At 44.8% G+C, this 19,414-nt stretch overlaps 1 protein-coding gene across 1 annotated transcript in view; it reads right to left on the bottom strand.

The window, feature by feature from the left end:
• TECTA (tectorin alpha) overlaps positions 1-19,414 on the bottom strand; it is a 66,464-nt gene that overhangs the window by 1,898 nt on the left and 45,152 nt on the right. The window contains exons 13-21 of the mRNA XM_060103319.1: positions 15,302-15,685; positions 12,933-13,219; positions 11,088-11,383; positions 9,622-9,732; positions 8,066-8,268; positions 6,959-7,122; positions 6,282-6,530; positions 1,434-1,596; positions 234-321 (exon numbers count right to left, since the gene is read on the bottom strand). Coding sequence (XP_059959302.1) covers positions 234-321; positions 1,434-1,596; positions 6,282-6,530; positions 6,959-7,122; positions 8,066-8,268; positions 9,622-9,732; positions 11,088-11,383; positions 12,933-13,219; positions 15,302-15,685 — 1,945 coding nt within the window. The remainder of the gene's footprint in view (positions 1-233; positions 322-1,433; positions 1,597-6,281; positions 6,531-6,958; positions 7,123-8,065; positions 8,269-9,621; positions 9,733-11,087; positions 11,384-12,932; positions 13,220-15,301; positions 15,686-19,414) is intronic.

Here is a 19,414-nt window from a genome sequence, read left to right as displayed (position 1 = left end):
AAGAGAGGAGTGGAAGGAAAAAATCCCGGTACTGTCATGAGTTTTTAATAGTCTGTGAAAAGATTTCATTATGGAAGAGGGCAGGCTTCTCAAACTGGGGTCCCCAAACTGGCGTCCTCCAGCTCCTTGTTCACCAGATTCACATAGTAGGCAAAACACATCCCAGGCTTAGCCCGAGCCTTCAAATCCCACTGTTTTAATCATGTATAGTGTGTTTTAGGGAACATACATACTTTTTCTCCTAATAGGTCCCACTGAAATGATCTGTTCTTTAGGTTCCTTGGTGTAATCTGTGGCAATCCTGGAATTTTGAGGGCAATTCTGAAAGACAGAACACCGGAGGGAAAATTTCACACAATTAAGCTGATAACTTATTCTTCACGTTTCCACCTCCAAAAGAGGCAGTGGCTCTGCCTGGAGCACTACTGCAGCTCAGATTAATTAGAATCAATCCATTCCTGATCATTGAGCCCACTGGGACTCGGGGCTTTATGTCGAACAGAATTAAATATACTCTCCACACTAGAATTAGATTCCAAGAGGCTCCCTTCCCAGGGAGGAGGATTCTGTATCAGATCAGACAATAATGTATGCAGCAGCATCTCTAAGTAGCTCTGACCATAATTCACATCTCGATCCGGCCAACATGGGGCGAGCATAAAGCTGCAATGTTAAAAGGTTAGGGACCGGGTACTAGTGCAATAAAATCTTAGGGACATAGCCATACGTCGTGGGGATGTAAGCCTGGCATGGACCAGATGATTGGTTTGTCACCTCATCCCGCCAGCCCCTCCAGAGCCTCGGGCCTGGATGTGGATTTGGATGATCTGTGGGATAATCCCTGTCTAAAGGATGCCTGGATAAAGTGTATCCTGAGCCCGGGAGTTTGCTTCTGTGGTGGAGGGGAGCTTGGCCCCATCGCTCACCTCAGATGCAGATGGCCTGGCTCCTTGAGACTCTTGGCATATTGGTTCTCAGGGCTAATTTTGCCCCCCAAGGGACACTGGGCAAAGTCAGGAGATATTATCACCCCAGGTGATACTGGGGTCTAGTGGGTAGAGGCCAGGGATGCTGCTAAACAGCCTACAGAGCACAGGGCAGCCCTACAACAAAGAATCATTTGGTCCAAAATGTCTGCAGTGCTGAGGTTTGAGAAGCCCTGGTCTAGTGTTATGCCAACAACAGACTGACATTTCTAAGTCAGATAAAAGGAGTAAATGGTCATCATTCTACCCTGCTCTCTTATTGTTCCAGCGCAGATGACTGCCACTCCTAGGCATCTGAAGGTGGTTCCAATGCAGCCCCTGCCAGGTGCAGTGAGTCCTAAAGAACTCTAAGGAGCCACCGACGTTGGGATTCGTGACTCCCCACGTGGGGAAAACTGGAACTGAGAGAAATAAAGCTAAGCACTGAATTATCATGCTCTCACTTACTATTTTACAGGAGTACTTTTCTGAGTCACAGAGGGACACTGCGCAGTGCAGATGGACTTCATCGTAATCCCCAATGAACTTAAAGACGGTGACGTGGAAGCGACAGGTGAGGGAGACACCGTTTTCCTCGATGCCAATGGTGTTGTCTTTAATGTTCTGACACCTATTCGGAAAAAAGGGACTCTCTGCTTCACGCTTTCCTGTTTCATACAAAAACCATCATGAACGGTAAAAATGCCTTTGCGTTTGAAGGTGACCTCTGGAGTGTGTGGGTCTGTCATTGACTACCACTCCCTTATAGTTTCAGTTGGTTGGAAAAGCATCAAGTAGCACCTCAAATTAGGATCTTAACTGCAGCTGAAAACAAAATGACCACAGGGCCTGCACTCAATTTCCCTCCCCGCCAGTTTCTCATTCCTCCCCCTCACAAGGCTGTGTTTTACTGATAGCAGTTTAATAAACACAAGATGAGTCCTTACATCTTCCGTACTTTCTTCAGTTGATTATCAGTTTTGGCAGGGGCCCCTTTTTCAAGCTCTATTGGGAAATCTTCCCACAAGTGAAAACAGGTGGGAGCTGGAGAAGACGGACCAGCAGTCAAAGATGAGCTGAACGATTGTTTTGATGTAGGAATCACTCCCTTCCCCTCTCCTTGTGGTACTGAGCCAACAGGCAGGGACACAGGTATCTCGCCTCCACCTGTTAGAGTTTCTTAAATGGACCACAGTCTCTTATGCCCCAGGGTCTTTTCATGTACTGTTTCCCCCACCTGGAAGCCTCTCTGCACTTCTTCCGCTGCTAACTAACCCTGCTCTTTCTCCAATGCCCATCTGTGGCTCCCCCTCCTATATACACATGCCCTGACCAGGCAGGAACAGGTGGCTTTGCCTGGATTTGCCAACAACACCCTGCTGAGCCCCTGGGGTGCAGGAACCAAGGTGTAGTCCTCACTGTGTCTCCAACACACTGGAGGGCACGCAGTAAGTATTTAAAAAGATGTGGTACATATATACAATGGGATATTACTCAGCCATTAAAAAGAACGAAATAATGCCACTTGCAGCAACATGGATGGGCCTGGAGATTATCATACTAAGTGAAGTAAGTCAGACAGAGAAAGATAAATATATGATATGCTTATATGCTTATATGCGGAATCTAAAAAAAGTGATACAAATGAACTTATTTATAAAACAGAAATCGACTCACAGACTTAGAGAAAGAACTTATGGTTACCAGTGGGGGAAGGCTGGGGGCGAGGGATAGATTGGGAGTTTGGGGTTGACATGTACACACCGCTATATTTAAAACAGATAACCAACAAGAATGTACTGTAAAACAATAAATAAATAAAAATGAAAAATAAATTAAAAAGAATACTTAGATGCTCTTTAGTCAAACTCACACAAATATTTGCCTGAGAAGCAATAAAAGCTATGACCCGTCTTTCAGCTCTGAGAGAACGTGTATGTGTATATATAAAGCTGTATTTTTACTTTTGAAACATTACGTACAGTATTAACTCTCAGAACCGATTTGTTTGAAATATGGTATTAAAATTATACTTAATTTTTAGACCAAAAAAAGAAATCTTTTTTTTAGACTGGATGAATCAGTGACTGAATGAACGAATTGTGCTTCCATGGCCAAGGTTGGCCCACTGCAGCCAAGAAGCTCTTTAAAATGATCTTATCAAGATAAAAAGGGTGACTCTTTTCCTTATGTTTCCTTCCCCTGGCCCCCAGGATTCAGTAGCTTCGTGATAAGGAAAATTAAAAATTGAAGTTATCCTTCAGCATTCCCACACCTATTCAGTTTGGTAGTTAGTCCATAAGGCACTAGTTTCCCAAACGCTTTGAAACAAAAACTTACTTGCCATACTTTTCCTTGTCACTGTGACTCATTTGAATAATCTATAAATTGGTTCAAGGATTCTACAACATTCTCAGCCCTCCAGTCTTCACGCAGACCTTCCGTCTTAACTAGACCCCCAACTCCCAGAGAGATGATTTGAGGTTTAAGTGTCAGAAAAACAGGAAGCAGAAGGAAGGGGCCTCGGGAACCAGGGACAGGCTGTCTGGATGCCGCCTTAAGGGGACAAACAAACCAAGCACTAAAATCCTTTGTCCACTATCAGAGGAACAAGTGTCCTTTCCTCTGTCTGGGCACATGAAGAGAACAGAGAAGTGACCTTCGTGTGCCCAGACCTTGGCATCACTGGTAGATGGCGGTGGCGTCTCTGCCCAGAACGTAGCTGGAGAGGAGCAGCTGGCCCCTCCCCCCAAATTCTGATGCGGACCCATTCTGCTGCTCAGTCGTTCAGCACTGGGCAGCAGTTTTCCCCTAAGCTCACTGGGAAAAACCAATAACCACGTCCCTCCAAGAAAGGTTAAGAGGACTCATGAATTAAATTCTCTCACACGATGAAATTGCTTCACACCCAACAACTGTTTAATTTGAAGACCTTCATGCAGACCCTGGGGGAGCTGAGATTTATGAGCCCGCTCACTTACTCTCCCTCTCTGGGTCAACTCTATTAAATACTATTTAAAAAATGCTAAACGCCACAGTGTCCTTCAAAGGCAGCCCAAGACTGCCCACCCAAGTTTGTTGTGCAGCGGCTCAGATCAGTAGCTCTTTTACTTTGGGAAAGGACCATGGCTGGGGCGGGGGGAGGGGGAGGAAGGGAACAGTTGAAGAAACGGAGACCTGTGATGTTAGCCAGAGCATCTGGGCCTGTTAAGATACCACATAGTCACCAAGTCCTTCCCTCTGCCCCTAGGGAGGCTAAAAATCAACTCAAAAAGATAGTGCCTTCATGAGGCCTTTGCTGAAAATCCCACTCTATGCCTCAGCAACGCAGGCCACAAGCCACACCTGGCCAGGTAGGGAGTTGATGCGTCTTGGTGCTTGAGAGATTTCTTCCTCTGCCCCTTGCTGGTTTGGTGTCCTTGGGTGAGCTGTGTACAGGCCCTGAGCCTGTTCATGTGCAAAATAGTGGCTATTTATTGTTTGTCTGCCTAGAACCATACTCTTCTTCTTTGGGGGAACCATTCCTTCCTTCCCCAACTTTAAGGCTAATTACAGTATCCACAGCACTCCCTGACCACTCCAGGGAGGGATGCTAACTCAGGCCTGGGGTAGGATTCAAGAAACACTACCCCCAAACCTGGCACCTTGAATATTTTAAGCTGAAGGAGTTTGAGAAAATGGCAGAACCAGGAATGTCCCTCTTCTCACCTGAAGCAGGTCATAAAGCCCTTATGTGAGAGGTGCCCTCCCTATACCAGAAGGAAAGGAGCATCCTTATCTCTGAAGACAAAGGGACACTGAGATGAATCTGAACAGTCTGGCTAAGATTCCCCGCAGTTTACTACAATTACCACATACTCTTGACCTTCTCCACGACTGTCCACTCTTCATCAAACCGGGCATAACGATACTCAGCTTGAACTGTTTCTTCGAGTCTTGGTTTCCTTATGAAGACTCCCATGTCATGTAAAACTTACATTAGATAAATGTTATGCTTTTTTCCTGTGAATCTGTCTTTGTCCATTTAATGTTCAGACCCAGCCAGAAACCCTAAGAGGGTCAAGAAAAACTTTGTCCTCCCCAACACCAGGCAATTTAATGTTGCATCTCCTCCAAACAAGGCAGAGGAAATCCATCCAAGAAAGGCTAATCATACTCCTTCTCAGGGATTCCCTGAATTGGGGTCAGAAGGAATGCTCACTCCTGGGGGTTACAATGCTGAAAAAAATGCCAGTGTCTAACGAGGTCAATGAGAGAGACAGAGACAGAGCGGGACAGTGACTGAGACAGAGAAACAGAGAGCAAGGGATAGAGGGAGGGAGGGAGTCTTGACAGCATCTGGCTTCCTGGACCCAATCATCCCTGAAACCGAATCTACTTAACGTGATTTGGTTTTGTAACCATTAAGTGCCTTGCTTTTGCATAAACTAGTTTGAAATGGCCTCTACCACTTATAAGAGAAAGAATGTTGATTAACATAGTCAACTGCTTTTAAGAATTATGGTACTGGGATGATGGAAATGTTCCAATATTAGATTATGGTGATGGTTGCACTTCTCTGTAAACTTACTAAAAATTATTGAATTTTACACTTAGAGCAAGTACATTATATTGTATATAAATTATGTATGCAATAAACCTGTTTAAAAAGTATTGTTGCTTGACAAAACCAGTAAGTGTTTTTATAAAATAAAGATAATTATCATGGTTGTTGTTTAGTCCACAGTCTTTTCTTCTTTTTCATTCACCCATTCATTTATTCATTCATTCAACAATTTTGTTGCATAACCACTCTGTTTCAGGAAATATGCTAGGTGCTGGGCATATACTGGTAAGTAAAAAAAAAAAAAAAAAAAAAAAGAAAGTTTATAAGCTATTATTCTAATCCCTTTTAAATTTTCATAGATTTCCTATTCACCAACCTTTAGTTATTCTCCTTACATCCTTTCGTTTGCAGATAATCCACATTTAACTCAGATTGAAATTCAAGTAGGCAGGACAGAATGCCCTTTTGGGTCACATTGAGAGTAAAGCATTTTGTAGTTAATGCCACATGGAACTGGTGATCTATCACTAAATTGCTGTGTGATTTTAAGCACTGCTTGATTCACTAAGCCTCAGCCTTCTCATCTGTAAAATGGGGCTTATAATATCTACCTCATACGTTGTCATCAGGATTAGATAGTTCTTGGGTGCAAAATGCTGGCCCTGTAGGTCGTCAACAAATGTTAGTTCCCATTCTCTTCCCTAAAAAACAATGTAGACAAATCTAATACTAAAGGCTCTGAGACTGTCCTCCAAGAAGAGGCTACCCACCCTTCTTCAATGATGAAGTATCGGAGCTTGTCATTGCTATCGCGGGACGGGGTGGCGTAGCATTTGTTCAGCGTCAGAATCAGATGCGTGGAATCAGCTCCAACCACAAAGACCCCTACATACAGTACATCTCGAGTCGTCAGCACCACTTCGCCCTGGCGGTATGGATGTTTGTAGGAGGCATTTTTGTAGAGCGCCATCTTGGTGGTGAAGCTGCCTTCTTGGGTTGGAACTGTCAGGTTAATGACGCTACAAGAGAAACAGTCATAAGTCGGGGAACCCCAAGCAATGTTATCTATTCAATTACCATTTTCCAAGCTGAAAATGCAGAGGGAAGGCCAAGCAGAGAGTAGTAAAGTCTAATAATTAAATTTAAATAATTAAATCTAATTTTAATTAAAATTAAAAATTCAATTCCTCAGCACCTCTCTCCCCCTGGCACATTTCAAGTGCTCAATGGCCACATACAGCTACTGTATTGGAGAGTACTGATATAGGGCATTCCCATCACTGTAGAAAGCTCTATCGAACAATGCTGGTCTAGGCATCTAGGTTCAGAAAATATGAATTATTCTCTCCCTAGTGCTTCAAAGACAGATGCTAGTAGTTTTGACTGTGCTAACCTTAACTGTCAAGGAAAAGACAGAGCAACGTGCACAGCCCATGAGATTCTCTACCTTAGCATAGGCTTCACAACAGAGTCCAAGGAGATCTTGATATCCAGCTCATAAGCACATGAAAATTCCACACTGATCGTCCTGTCCCTGGTGATGATGTTGCCAGTATTGTTGGCACTTTCTATCCAAATGGTGTTCTTATACATGATATGAGTGGCATTGGACTGCAAAGCAAAGGGAGGTCAGAAATCATTAAATCTGGGCGTGAGTATGTAGCTTGCATTTCAAATCCACGGGCCGGAAAGTGGAAAAATGGCTTCATTTCCTATATAACCCAGAGGCTAATATAAATCAGGATGGAGCTAGTCTCAGCACTTACTAGAAAAAAAGTATTACAATAAATGTCAACAGCACCCTTCAGTCTGATAACCTTGAATGCCCACGGAGGGTGATTTCATGTACCACTGAATTCTAAGTACAACCAGTCCCCAGTTATCTGTGGGAACCCAAGCTGGGGACAGCATGAAGTATTGCCATCCTGAGGTAATATATATCTTCTCTTTCAAGTCTTAATTCAAAATCCAGCCTCTGCCAAATCTTGTACCAGACATGCCCACAGTACTTAGACGAACCCACGCATGTTTCACCGTCTTGCAACTTTCACTCCCTGATAAAAAGTGTTAATGAACACAGTTATCCAAAAAAGACAGCAGGAAGGCCCAGGAGGAAGAGAATTGAGATGCTTTGCTAACCTATGAATTGGATAACCCGACACAAAATGCTGTGACCTTGCTGTATTTCTGCAACCAACTGTTAAGTGATGTCTGGGACACCCTTACACCCTGAAATAGCTGAACCCAGCTGTCTTTACCTGGAAGAACAACAGAAGCATGAGAGAGGTAAAAACGTGTCAACATGCAGGGCAAAGGACAGCAAACAGCGTGAACCAGGGAAGGAAGCATGTCATTTATCTTGCTTTCAGTTCAACCACTTAGCACCCAATAATTAGTTTCCCGCTGTCCTTCATTTCGTGTATGTCTTTTGCTGTTTTCCAAGGAGCATGTTTCTAAGTCAAACCCCTGAAGTTGGCTTAAGAACAATCAATGTGCAAACACCTGGAGCTGTCACCGCCTCAGCCACATGCTCTGTCCTGCCCTCGTTCCTCACCTGCACAATGTTTCCACAGTTCCCTTTGGTGTTGTTGATCTGAAAGGAGATAAAGTCCTCTCCCTCAATGCCGGTGCACTGCCTGTCATTGATCCGCACACCCTCCCTCTCGAAGCCGAGCTGGAAGAGTTTGCACTTAGATATGGACACTTCCATCTGGGCAGCCTTGCAGATCACCTCTGCGTCAATGATGTCGTGGGAGTCTGTGGGGAAACAGTCATTATGAAAGGCATGTCAGTGGGAGTTGGTCTTGCTGTGTGGGTGGGCGAAGCACCCCATTCTCTTTAGAAGAGGCTGATGGTCTTCACACAGAGGCTGCAGCATTTCTAATGAAGCTCTGATCAAACTAAACAGGTATATGAACTCATTCAAAGCAATAACTTGGGCAATGCTAGGGCCATTTTTTGTTTGTTTTTTTGGCCATGCCGTGCGACATGTGGGATCTTAGTTCCCCGACCAGGGATCGAACCCACACCCCCTGCATTGGAAGCGAGGAGTCTTAACCACTGGACCACCAGGGAAGTCCCCAGAGAGCCTTTTTTTAAAGATGAAAATGCTATACAAAGTGTCTTTGATCTTTTCTTCCTAAACCCAGGATTTCCGCCCCACTTTGGTGGTAGCTACTGTCCGTAAGCTCCATACCGCATCTGGCTCACTGTGGCCTGGCTAAAGAACATGCCCCAAGTGAGGGCAGCCCTGGTCAGGCCACTCCACAGCCCAGCTGGTACCCAGGCCAGCACTAGGAGCTCTTGTTTTTTGAAATGGAATACGCCAATGGACATTTTCCATGAGTACACAAACACAGGCTAATAAGCACTAAAGAAACAGAAACGTTTTTATCTACTTAGGTGAAGCCTTTGAACAGCACATGTGGTCCCCTTCTGTGGAGCCTTCTGGTCAACCAGGCTTTCATTCTCTGATGATGCTAAACACGGTGTGTGCCTTCTGAGTTCCTCGGTTCAGCCAAGGACACGGGGCTGGGAAGCAAAGCAGGTCTCCCACAAGCCAACCAAACGAGTGTGCTCTTGGCCAGTGGACAAGGCCATTCCTACCTTAAGGGGACTCCTACCTGGAGTCCTAGTTGTTTGCTGTTTGCTTCGACATTTCTGTTTTCTTCAGGACCCACCGAAAAGCTTCGGGCCCGATAAAGCTGGCTTTAAACACGTCTTACAGCACCTGGCACTCTCGTCCTGATTCTTTCATGTTTTTGTCAAACCACCTTATCTCCCTGTGAGTCTAAAAGATCAATTTGGATCCCTCTAATGTTGAGCATGGCCTCAGATGGAGCTGGCTGATTCTATGCATGTCCAAATTTGCGTGTTATCATTTATTGAAGAAAAGGATGTAGCTACAAGGAAACGAACATCAGCCTGCTTTGAAGAGGTCCCGTTCCTTCCTTGTTCTGCTTAAATGCTCATGAAAGCTTCGTTACTTGGGTTTCTAACCCACGGTGTGGGACGTGCGGGCTCCCACCCGAAAGCCTTCCTACATGGCTGCCGGGCATCTCCCGCGGGGCCTGTCTGGCCGGGGGTGGGGTTGCGGCAGGTGTGACTCACTGTTTCCGTAGGGAGGGGGCTCCATGCAGCCACACAGCTCCCCTCCGTTTTCCAGCTCACAGGTTCGATTGGGACAGTCCGCCCCCAGACAGGGATCTTCAACCACTCCTGCTAAAAAGGAAAACAAACAGAAACACAACTTGATTTTCACACCAATGCACGGCAGCATGTGGTCACACTCTGGACTCGCCACTTCAGTGGACCTGGTGTGGTCAGAGGGCAGATGCAAATTAACAGACGGTACAGAGTGAAGTAAGTCAGGAAGAGAAAGACAAATACCGTATGCTAACACATATGTATGGAATCTAAGGGAAAAAATGCATGAAGAACCTAGGGGTAAGGTGGGAATAAAGACACAGACCTACTAGAGAATGGACTTGAGGATATGGGGAGGGGGAAGGGTAAGCTGTGACAAAGCAAGAGAGTGGCATGGACATGCATACACTACCAAACGTAAAATAGATAGCTAGTGGGAAGCAGCCGCATAGCACAGGGAGACCAGCTCGGTGCTTTGTGACCACCTGGAGGGGTGGGATAGGGAGGGCGGGAGGGAGACGCAAAAGGGAGGGGATATGGGAACATATGTATATGTATAACTGATTAAATTTGTTAAAATAAATAAATAAATAAATAAATAAATAAATAAGATCTACTCCCACAGTGATTCATCTGAATCTTGGGCCTTGCAAACCGCCCCGCCCCCAACAAATTTAGACCTAATATGCTAGAACCTCAGGCTCTCCTCTTTTGCAAAAGATAATCAGAACATGATACACTTGTAACTAACAGAACCAACCTGAAGGCTCCTGAATCAGGCATGGCTCTCTATGCATAAATAATTAAGAACAGGCTCAAATAATCAAGACATGAATCTACCAATAAAAACACCCATATGCTGAATGAACAAGCAATTACCACCCTAATGTGTTTAACCTACAAAAAAAAATGCAAGAATCTACAGATCTTTATTTTATCAGTAATCTATGTGTAATCCCTTTATGAATCCAACCATGGCTTCCTTGCAACCAGGCAGATACAGCCAGCTCAATTCCAACTCAACTTGCCACTTGCCATGTGCCTTCTCTTTCTGATCTGGGCTCTGACCCATGTTAAGGGAGCCATGTTAAGTAGAGCTGAGTTTGGGGCACTGAAATCAATCAGGAATCCTATACTCTGTCCGGCTATCTTAAAGTCACTAACTACACTGGTCCTCCTCCAACCCAGAGAACCTCACCTTCCCCAGCTGGTGTTTCCAATTCCATAACTGGTCAGGCACTTAGAGGGGAGTCAGGCTCCACTAAAAATGCACCCCATGAAATCTGCTACAGCTCACAGCTCTCCACCCTCCAACCCTGGAAGCAGATCTATGGGTCGAGATGCAGACCAGCCAGCCAGCCCTGGATACAGTGATGCCACTGTGCTTTCACCTTAGAAAAGAGTCTGCAGAAATAAAATAATTCTCTTACAGCAATTCTCTTTCTCAATCCACTCGGTGCTGAGGATCCCGAAGGAGCGGCAAGACTCCCCATAGGCAGCCAGGGAGCCGCACAGCTGGTACTTCTTGTGGTTGTAGCAGCCGTCCAGGTAGCAGGACTCGTAGAAGGGAAGGGGGTCGAGCAGCCCGTAGCAGGGCTGGAAGAAGCCCTTCATGTCCGTGAGCTTCAGGCAGTAGCCGTCGCCCTGCATCTTCTGGATGTGCACGTTGTCACACATGGCTGCGTACTGGGAGAACTGCAGCTCGTTGCAGCTGGGGGCGAGAGGTCTGGTCAGGGTAGGAGGCAAAACAAGGCATCCACGATGGCCAATGAAAGGGCAGACCATGGCAGTGCCCTTTTTAGCTAACCCAGAAGTTAGTGTGGGATGCTGATCCCAACACTAACAGACTATGTGACCTTAGGAAAGTCAAGGTAATTTCTATTGTTACAACACTGGGATAAGTGAGGGTAAAATAAAATGATGGACTGGTAGCCAAAGTGTCAGACAAAAGGTGGATATTGATATAATAACCATTAACCTTTGATATAACTGATACAATAACTATTAATGGGTGTTCATATGATAACAACCACCACCAATAATAATAATAGTTACTATCACTATGAATAATAATAGCAATGACAGTTGGTAGAATTAAAGATTTGAAAGGAAGTCCAGAAACTTCTCAACCAGTTCCAGTTTAGCTATCAGAGACCAAAAGTAAAATCATCAGAAGAAAATTGGTGTCAGGCTGAAATCGCTTATAAAGGAAGAAAAAAAGGAAGAAATGAAGGGAAAGGAAGCTTAAACAGACTCATAATTCCTTAGGAGGAACTGAATCTTGCTCACCTTTGGAAGCCCCAGAATAGCTTAAATGTGCAAAGTAGTCATTTTTCTAACTGTGGGCCCTAGAAGTGACATTTTAGAGAAAGCATCACATTAGGAATTCTGGAATCTAATCCTGGCTTTGCCACTTATAGGACCCCCTTACGTAAATCATTCCACTCTAGCCTCTGTTTCACCTAGAAAAGAGACTGGACCAGATGGTGCCCAAGGTTCTTTCCAGCTCTGGGTCCCATAATTCACAGGATAGTTTAATTTATGGCACATTTTTCAGTTTACACCTGCAGAAGGGTCAAAGAGGGTTTGGAGCTTCATTTTCACATCTGGGAATGTAGCTGATGTTTGGCGTATTAAAGCACAAGGGGACAGAACCATCGTACAAGCAAAGAAAGGCCAGGAAAGAGAAGCATATCTATAGCTCCTGAGAGGAATTAACATAATTCAGCAGCCCAGAAGGGCCCTAAATTAAACACCTTTGGAGTAACTTGTTTAGCTCATTCTACTTCAGCTGGCCAGAGAGGGGCCTGATGACAACCTCGCGGACTTCTGCTTTTAAAAAGGCTTTCTTGATTCCTACCAACTTGTCCCTGCACAAAACCAAGCCTCTGGTAAGAGTCACAGACACACAGTCTCAGCACTGGGGAGCAAGGGATAGCCCTCATCTCCTGGGTTAAATCTTAATCCCACCCCCTAGCAGTTGCAGTCGGGCAGCTGGCCAAGGTTTCAGAATTCTAATCTTGGGCACACGCTTCTGTTTAGCCGAGGGCTGGATGACACAAACATTTAGACTTTTACCATCTAAGCCTAGTTCCTCCCTCTGCTGTTCAAGAAACGGCTGTGCCTATTTGTATGATGAAAACTCCAGAGACCTTCAGCTTAGCTCTTTGTAGGAGTCCGGAAGGGTGATGCTGTACAAAGTCCCTTCCTCAGCAACACCTGTCACGGACGTGGGAGGACTGGGGCCCCTGAGTCCAGCGGCTGGACGTTCTCACCTCTTTTGCATGCCATTGGTTTTCCAGCTCTGGGCCAGCACCACGCTGCTCACCACAGGCCTCCCCCGCAGGGTCACGTAATCATCGGTTAAGTCCCCATTGAAGTTGCCACAAAGGCCACACACTTTGTTCTGCAGCCTCTCGCTGATGCTGATTTTTATTACGTTGAAACCATTGTAGTGGATCTGGATGTCAGGGCTGGTGTCGATCACCAGGAAGCCCTCGCTGCTGTAGATTTTGGTTGCCAACCCGGTTATAAACGGAACATTCACTTGTGTGCCATTCACCTGTCAAAGGAGAAAGAAAAAGTCTATGACCCTCAAAGCAGGGGCTGGCAAACATTTACTGTAAAGGGCCAGAGTAAATATTTTAGGCTTTGAGGCCCATATGATCTCTGTCAACTCTGTCCTCGTGGCAGGAAAGCTGCCAGAGACAATAGTAACTCAATGAGTGAGGCTGTGTTCCACTAAAGCTTTATTTACAAAAACAGGCAGCAAGGAGACTTGGCTGAATTTCATATTTTGCTGACCCCTGCCCTAGAATTTGAGTACTCACTCATCTAACTGTCCACAGTTCCCCCCAAAGAAGCAAAATATGGAGGCAGAGAGTTACAAAAAAAAAAAATGATGGAAAAGTATAACTCACAACAAATGACTGGATTTTTGTATAAAACTTTCTCTAGCATAAACCAATTACTGAAAACAAAATCCCAACCCTGTGCTAAGGAGGGTCTAACATGGTTAAAATGAACCTGGGGATTATTGCTATGTTAATTGTTTTCTTGTTTATAATGTTGAAACAGGAGGTACCCTCCCAGAGGTCCTATAGGCACAGTATTTTCTCCATTTGTCATTTTCTTGCTTTATAACAGTTTCTTTTTTTCTTAGCCCTTAGGACAGAACATAACATGCCTTTCCTGAACTTACAAAATAAATTCTTCTCCCCCACCCCCGCCCCCAGGTTATTAGTAACTTTCATTTCTTAAAAAAAGCAGAAGCCTTTAAAAAATATGATTCTTTACTATTTTAGTGGCTGAGGGTATTTTATTCAGCACAATGTCAGTTTTGCTGTCATGTGGTCCCTTTTCATTTTCTTGCTGCTGTATTCTGGACCAATGCAGTTGTGTCTATGTGGGCCAATTTGCAAAAGGAATTGGAGTGTCAAAAACAGTAGCAGCTTTCATTGACGTTAAAAACCAGTATTAAAATCCAGACTTTTCCTTTTAAGCCTGCAAAATACTGCCAGTCTTTTCCCTCATGCTGGATACTAAGCTATTTGATGACTCTTCATATAAAGATATTCCCAGTGCACAATTATCTGAGCCGGTGGTAGAAAGCAGATACAGTAACACTCAATTTCAAGAACGCTCCTATGCATGTACTGGCTCTCTCCCTGGCCCTCCCTAGCTGGAACCGCAACCCGGGGTAGGGGGTGCTGACTCCATGGTTCTGGTCTGTCTGCTGTGAACAGCCTGGTTTAGCTGAGAGGCTGGGGGTCACCACCACTAGTTCCCAGCAGATTATCTTCTTAAATGGAGGGTTAGGAGGAATGCAAGTTGGAGAGGTGTATTAGCTATGGGGGTGGGTTGGAGATTCACATTTATTTATATACGAGTCTAAGATTCACAAGAAACCAGGCAGCAGGCCTAGGAAAGGGCCAACCTAAGAGAAAGCCACCATATCCCTCCTCTGTTTTCTTTCCCTTGGTGCGTCATCAGGGGGTGCTCTCATAGCGAGGGACGATCCCTCCCTGCCGTTTTTGTTTGTTTGTTTGTTTGTTTAACATCTTTATTGGAGTATAATTGCTTTACAATGGTGTGTTAGTTTCTGCTGTATAACAAAGTGAATCAGCTACACATATACATATATCCCCATATCTCCTCCCTCTTGCACCTCCCTCCCGTTTTTATTTAGGTAGCTGTGTTTATAGGCAAACGCTTGCCTTCTCTCAGTTTCTAGAAAGGATGGCAGAGACGAAAGAGTGGGTCTTGGTACAGGTAGGCAGAGCCAAGAATCATTTTAAAGGCTCTTAAAAACAAATGAGATGCTTTTTGGAAATTAATTCAGAGTAAAAGTTGACTTAGCTACCATTTTCTCACCTGAGGCTCTATCAGCACCCACACCGACCTTATAGCCCTGAGACACTGTACATTTCCTTTGGAAATCGTTAGTCAAGGACTAAATGGGGCCCACGCTTACGCTTATAGGATCTTTATATTTTCATTCTTTAAAATCTGGTCATCGTTGTATGGTACGTATGAAGCAACAGCCTATTATCCTCAAACCTCACGGAAAACGACAGCAAACAGCCCCCTAGACACGCCCTCGTTCCAGAGTACGTTTCTTAAGAATCAAGGACAGGCTCGTCACCTTGACAGTGTGCCGGTCGTTGATGAGAATCTGCTCTTCGTTAATGTAGAAATAGACGGGAGAAATGATGGTGAGATTGGGGGACGACCACTTGTCGAAGTTGATGATGAGCTGGAAAGAGATGTCGGGGAGCTTCTGGCAGATGGTGGAGAGCACGAAGGCGCAGTTGGCTGGGAAGCGGAGGAAGGCGCCGTCGAAGGTGCGGAAGACGCCGCCGCCGGCCGCCAGGCAGTAGGAGGTCTTGGTGCTGTAGCAGCCGCGCACCCCGTTGCGCAGCGCGCACTCCTCGTCTGACTTGCACTGGCGCGGGTCGCACTGGATCAGGTTGCGCCGGAAACAGCGGCAGCGCCGCGTGCAGTCGCTGTTCCAGAACAGCTGCTTGGGCTGGAAGAGAGGCGCCGTTTGCATGCAACTCAGGCTGTGGTCAGAGTTGGGGACCCCAAAGCCCAGTCCACCTGGACCCTTTCCAGGCGGGGCTGGCCTATCAGTAATGGGGCTGGAATTTGCAACAAGGAGCAGTAGGGAGGCTGGTTCAATTCAAACGTTACATCCCTTGCATGACTCAGATGCCAAACAATGTGCAATTTAGTCTTTACTGGTTTCAGTCAAAAATTTGGGAATCTTTACCGCTGGATTGTAGAACTAATCACAGCCAACCAACCGGAATGGGCAGCTGCCAGAGGAACTAAGTGAAGAGGAAAAATATTTGGTAGGAAATTAATCTCTAACAAGTACCAGCTCCACTTCAAGGAAGAAATTTAAATTCACTCAATAATGATAAACCCCACCCTTCAATCTTAAACAGGTTAAAAGAAAGCGATAACCAACTCTTACGATGAACCATTTCAACATTCCACAATACTCACTGTTCCAAACGTTTTCCTTGTATCTAATCTACTTCCAATTTACTTCTGTTGCAAATACTCCATTTCTATGTCCTGAAGTGAGAGACCTAGATAACAGTGAGGTTCCATGAAAGGAGAGCTTTGAGATCAGGCCCCCTGGGATTTGATCCCAGCCCTGCCACCCTACATGGGCCACCCTGAGGGGCACTACCAAGCTCCCAGAGTGTCAGTTTCCTCTCTCTAAACTGGAGATAATAATAATGTCTGGCAAGGCAGTTGTGAAGATTAAATAAGACATGTGAAGCACATTTTCCGGCTGAGAGAAGGTACTCAATAAATAATAGCTGCTGTTATTACCGGAGGAGGACCACTCATCCTCTTTCAGATAGTGAGGAATTATATAAAGTTATATTAAATACTACAACCAAGTGTATCACCAATTGGTGGCAGCTATTACTTTTCACTCTTTCTGCAATCTGTAGACATGACTCTGCTTGGGGACTTCGTGCTCTTGACCTTGTGCTTGTTCTAGACCAAGAATTCCAGGGAACTGTTGGAAATCGGTCGTGACTGTCACAAGCTCCGGACGCGCAGGCTCAGCGGCCATGGCTCACGGGCCCAGCCGCTCCGCGGCATGTGGGATCTTCCCGGACCGGGGCACGAACCCGTGTCCCCTGCATCGGCAGGCGGACTCTCAACCACTGCACCACCAGGGAAGCCCCAGAGGTGTTTTAATGGCACAAGATGGGCCTATGCTACTGTCTGGTCACCATTTTCTGTTTTAATTATAGACTTATCAAAACCCTGGATATCAAATACAGATCTGACTCAGATCCAAGGGTAAGTAGATAGAGGGTGAGATTTTCCAGGAAAAGTTTTCTCAATCTGGTGCACTTCAAGATTCCAGTGCACTGCTGATTCTTTCATCCTCAAAATGAAGTAGTTCCTGGAACCAAGTCTTCCCTCCTTCCAGACCTGTAAAATATTGACTTTCTTTCTCTTATCAGATTTGCAGAATAATTGAGCGGATGGTCTGGCCTCTCTCTGATAAGAAGTCAGACATTACATGGGTGGAAAGAGAAAAATAACCTCAAGTATGTGGATATGATCAAGGGTAAATAACTCATCCCACAGGAGAACTTGATCATGAAACTAGCATCACAGTAAAGAGACAGGGCCAGTGCTGCTTTCTCCACCTTAATTAGACCTGACAACGTCAGCTGGGTGATTACCCTACATGCTAATGGCTGGATGTGTTCTCTTTTTATTTCCAAAGAAATCTGTTGAATAAACAAGCCTCCAAGCTTCTTTGAATTGTGGCAAGTAGATGTGGATCATCTGTTTTGTGAGTTTGCTACTTCCCAGATACATGTTGTTGTCAAAACCCACTGACTTTCTGATGAAAAGCAGATAATAATGTTTATAGTGCTAATAGCTGCCAAGAGCTGTAGTGTGCCTTCCTCAGAGCTCCAAGGGCTTTTACACGCATCATTTCATTAACACACCTGGATTTTTCATTTATAAAATGCTTCTTAAGAGAATTAACAAAAACAATAGCAGTTACCAATTATTGAACTACTAGGTGCCAGGTACTAAGCCACCTGGCATAGATTATTTATACAATGACTATATTGAGTTGGTATTATGAGTAATCTTTTGTAGATAAGGCAACAGAAGCTCAGAGAAATGACACAGTTTGCTCAATGTCACATCAACAGCATTAGTTCAGCTAGGATCAAACCCAAATCTCATTCCATTATGTCACAGACACTCAGGATCTCTGTGGAGGGGTGCATGACACACTTGCTAGATGGATACATTTCAGTAAATCTCTGGACAGGGGAGCAGAGATTATAATAGTGTTTTTCAGTTTTGAGCCTGGTTATCTCTTCTCCCAGATTGTGGGAAAACGGAATCTATTATTATTTTCTCCCACATGTTCTGCCTCTTCCTTTCAAATAATCAATATTTCTAAGAGCTTAACTTCAAAACTCACCTCTACCAAGAAGCCTTCTTTGATCAATTTTATGATTTTACTCTACTTTTCCCCATCTTTCTAATACAACATTTAAACAAATTTCCCACCGAAAATGAGACTGAAGGTAATGTCCATATTGATTTTCTTTTATCTCCTCTCAAAGTAAAGCCAACTTAGTTGTTCTTGAACAAGAACAATGCATCTTTACAGAAAGGAGGCATTATTTATTTTTTGCCTAGTTTATTTCCAGTTCAGGCATTTCAATTAGACTTTTTTTAATGCTGCGGCTCTTTTTCATCTTAAAATTGATTAGTTTTCTAGGGTATTATATTTCATTTGTTGATATGTTATTTTGTAATCGTCCTCTTGTTCTTTAAAGTGCTTTTTTTTTTTTTTTTTTTTTTTTTTTTTTTTTTTTTTTTTTTTTTGCGGTATGCAGGCCTCTCACTGTTGTGGCCTCTCCCATTGCGGAGTACAGGCTCCAGACGCACAGGCTCAGCGGCCATGGCTCACGGGCCCAGCTGCTCCGCGGCATGTGGGATCTTCCCGGACCGGGGCACGAACCCGTGTCTCCTGCATCGGCAGGCGGACTCTCAACCACTGCGCCACCAGGGAAGCCCTAAAGTGCATTTTTTCCCCCTCTCCTGAATAGATTTTTAAGTTCCTAAAGGCAGGGAACATGCTTTATCATCCCCAACGATACCACTAGCACAGCGATCTGTAAATAGCTGCAAATAGCAGCTATTCTATGCTATTGTTAACTGTCTACTCGCCAGTGTACGGTGTTGATATCCTTTAAACAGAGAATGGCCTGGAGGCAGAACCAAGGGCTAAATGCCCTCTCCAGGAAAGACCTCTTCTAGCTTAGCATTACAGCACATAAAGAAAGATTACAGGGTAGAAAAGTAAATGGTTTTGTGAGCTAATACGTTTTACTGAATGACGTCGAAGAAGGGCATCTTCATCAACTTTATGTGAAGCCCCCAGAGAGAGAGAAGCAGAGGGTAGGACACAACTCTCGGGGGATGGTACTAGAGTGACAAATGACACATGCAGAGATGGCAGCCCTCACTCCCTCTAACGGAGCTGCAATAAGCAGAAGAGGGAAAGCCCCGTCTGCCAGCCTCGAGCTCCATCTTTTCCAGTTAAAAGTGTCCTTAGCCGAGACAGCTACCAATGTCAGATTCACCACCGTCCTATTTCCAAACAGTAGCCACATCAGAAGCTTTCTAACTAAGATTCACAGGAGAAGAAATCAGAAGGGCCTAGAGAAAGGCGTGGAGGAGAGAG

The sequence above is a fragment of the Mesoplodon densirostris genome, chromosome 7 (assembly GCF_025265405.1).
Source record: "Mesoplodon densirostris isolate mMesDen1 chromosome 7, mMesDen1 primary haplotype, whole genome shotgun sequence".
Lineage (NCBI taxonomy): Eukaryota > Metazoa > Chordata > Mammalia > Artiodactyla > Ziphiidae > Mesoplodon > Mesoplodon densirostris.
Note: the sequence above shows the minus strand (reverse complement) of the source record. Positions and strands in the feature narration are given on the sequence as shown.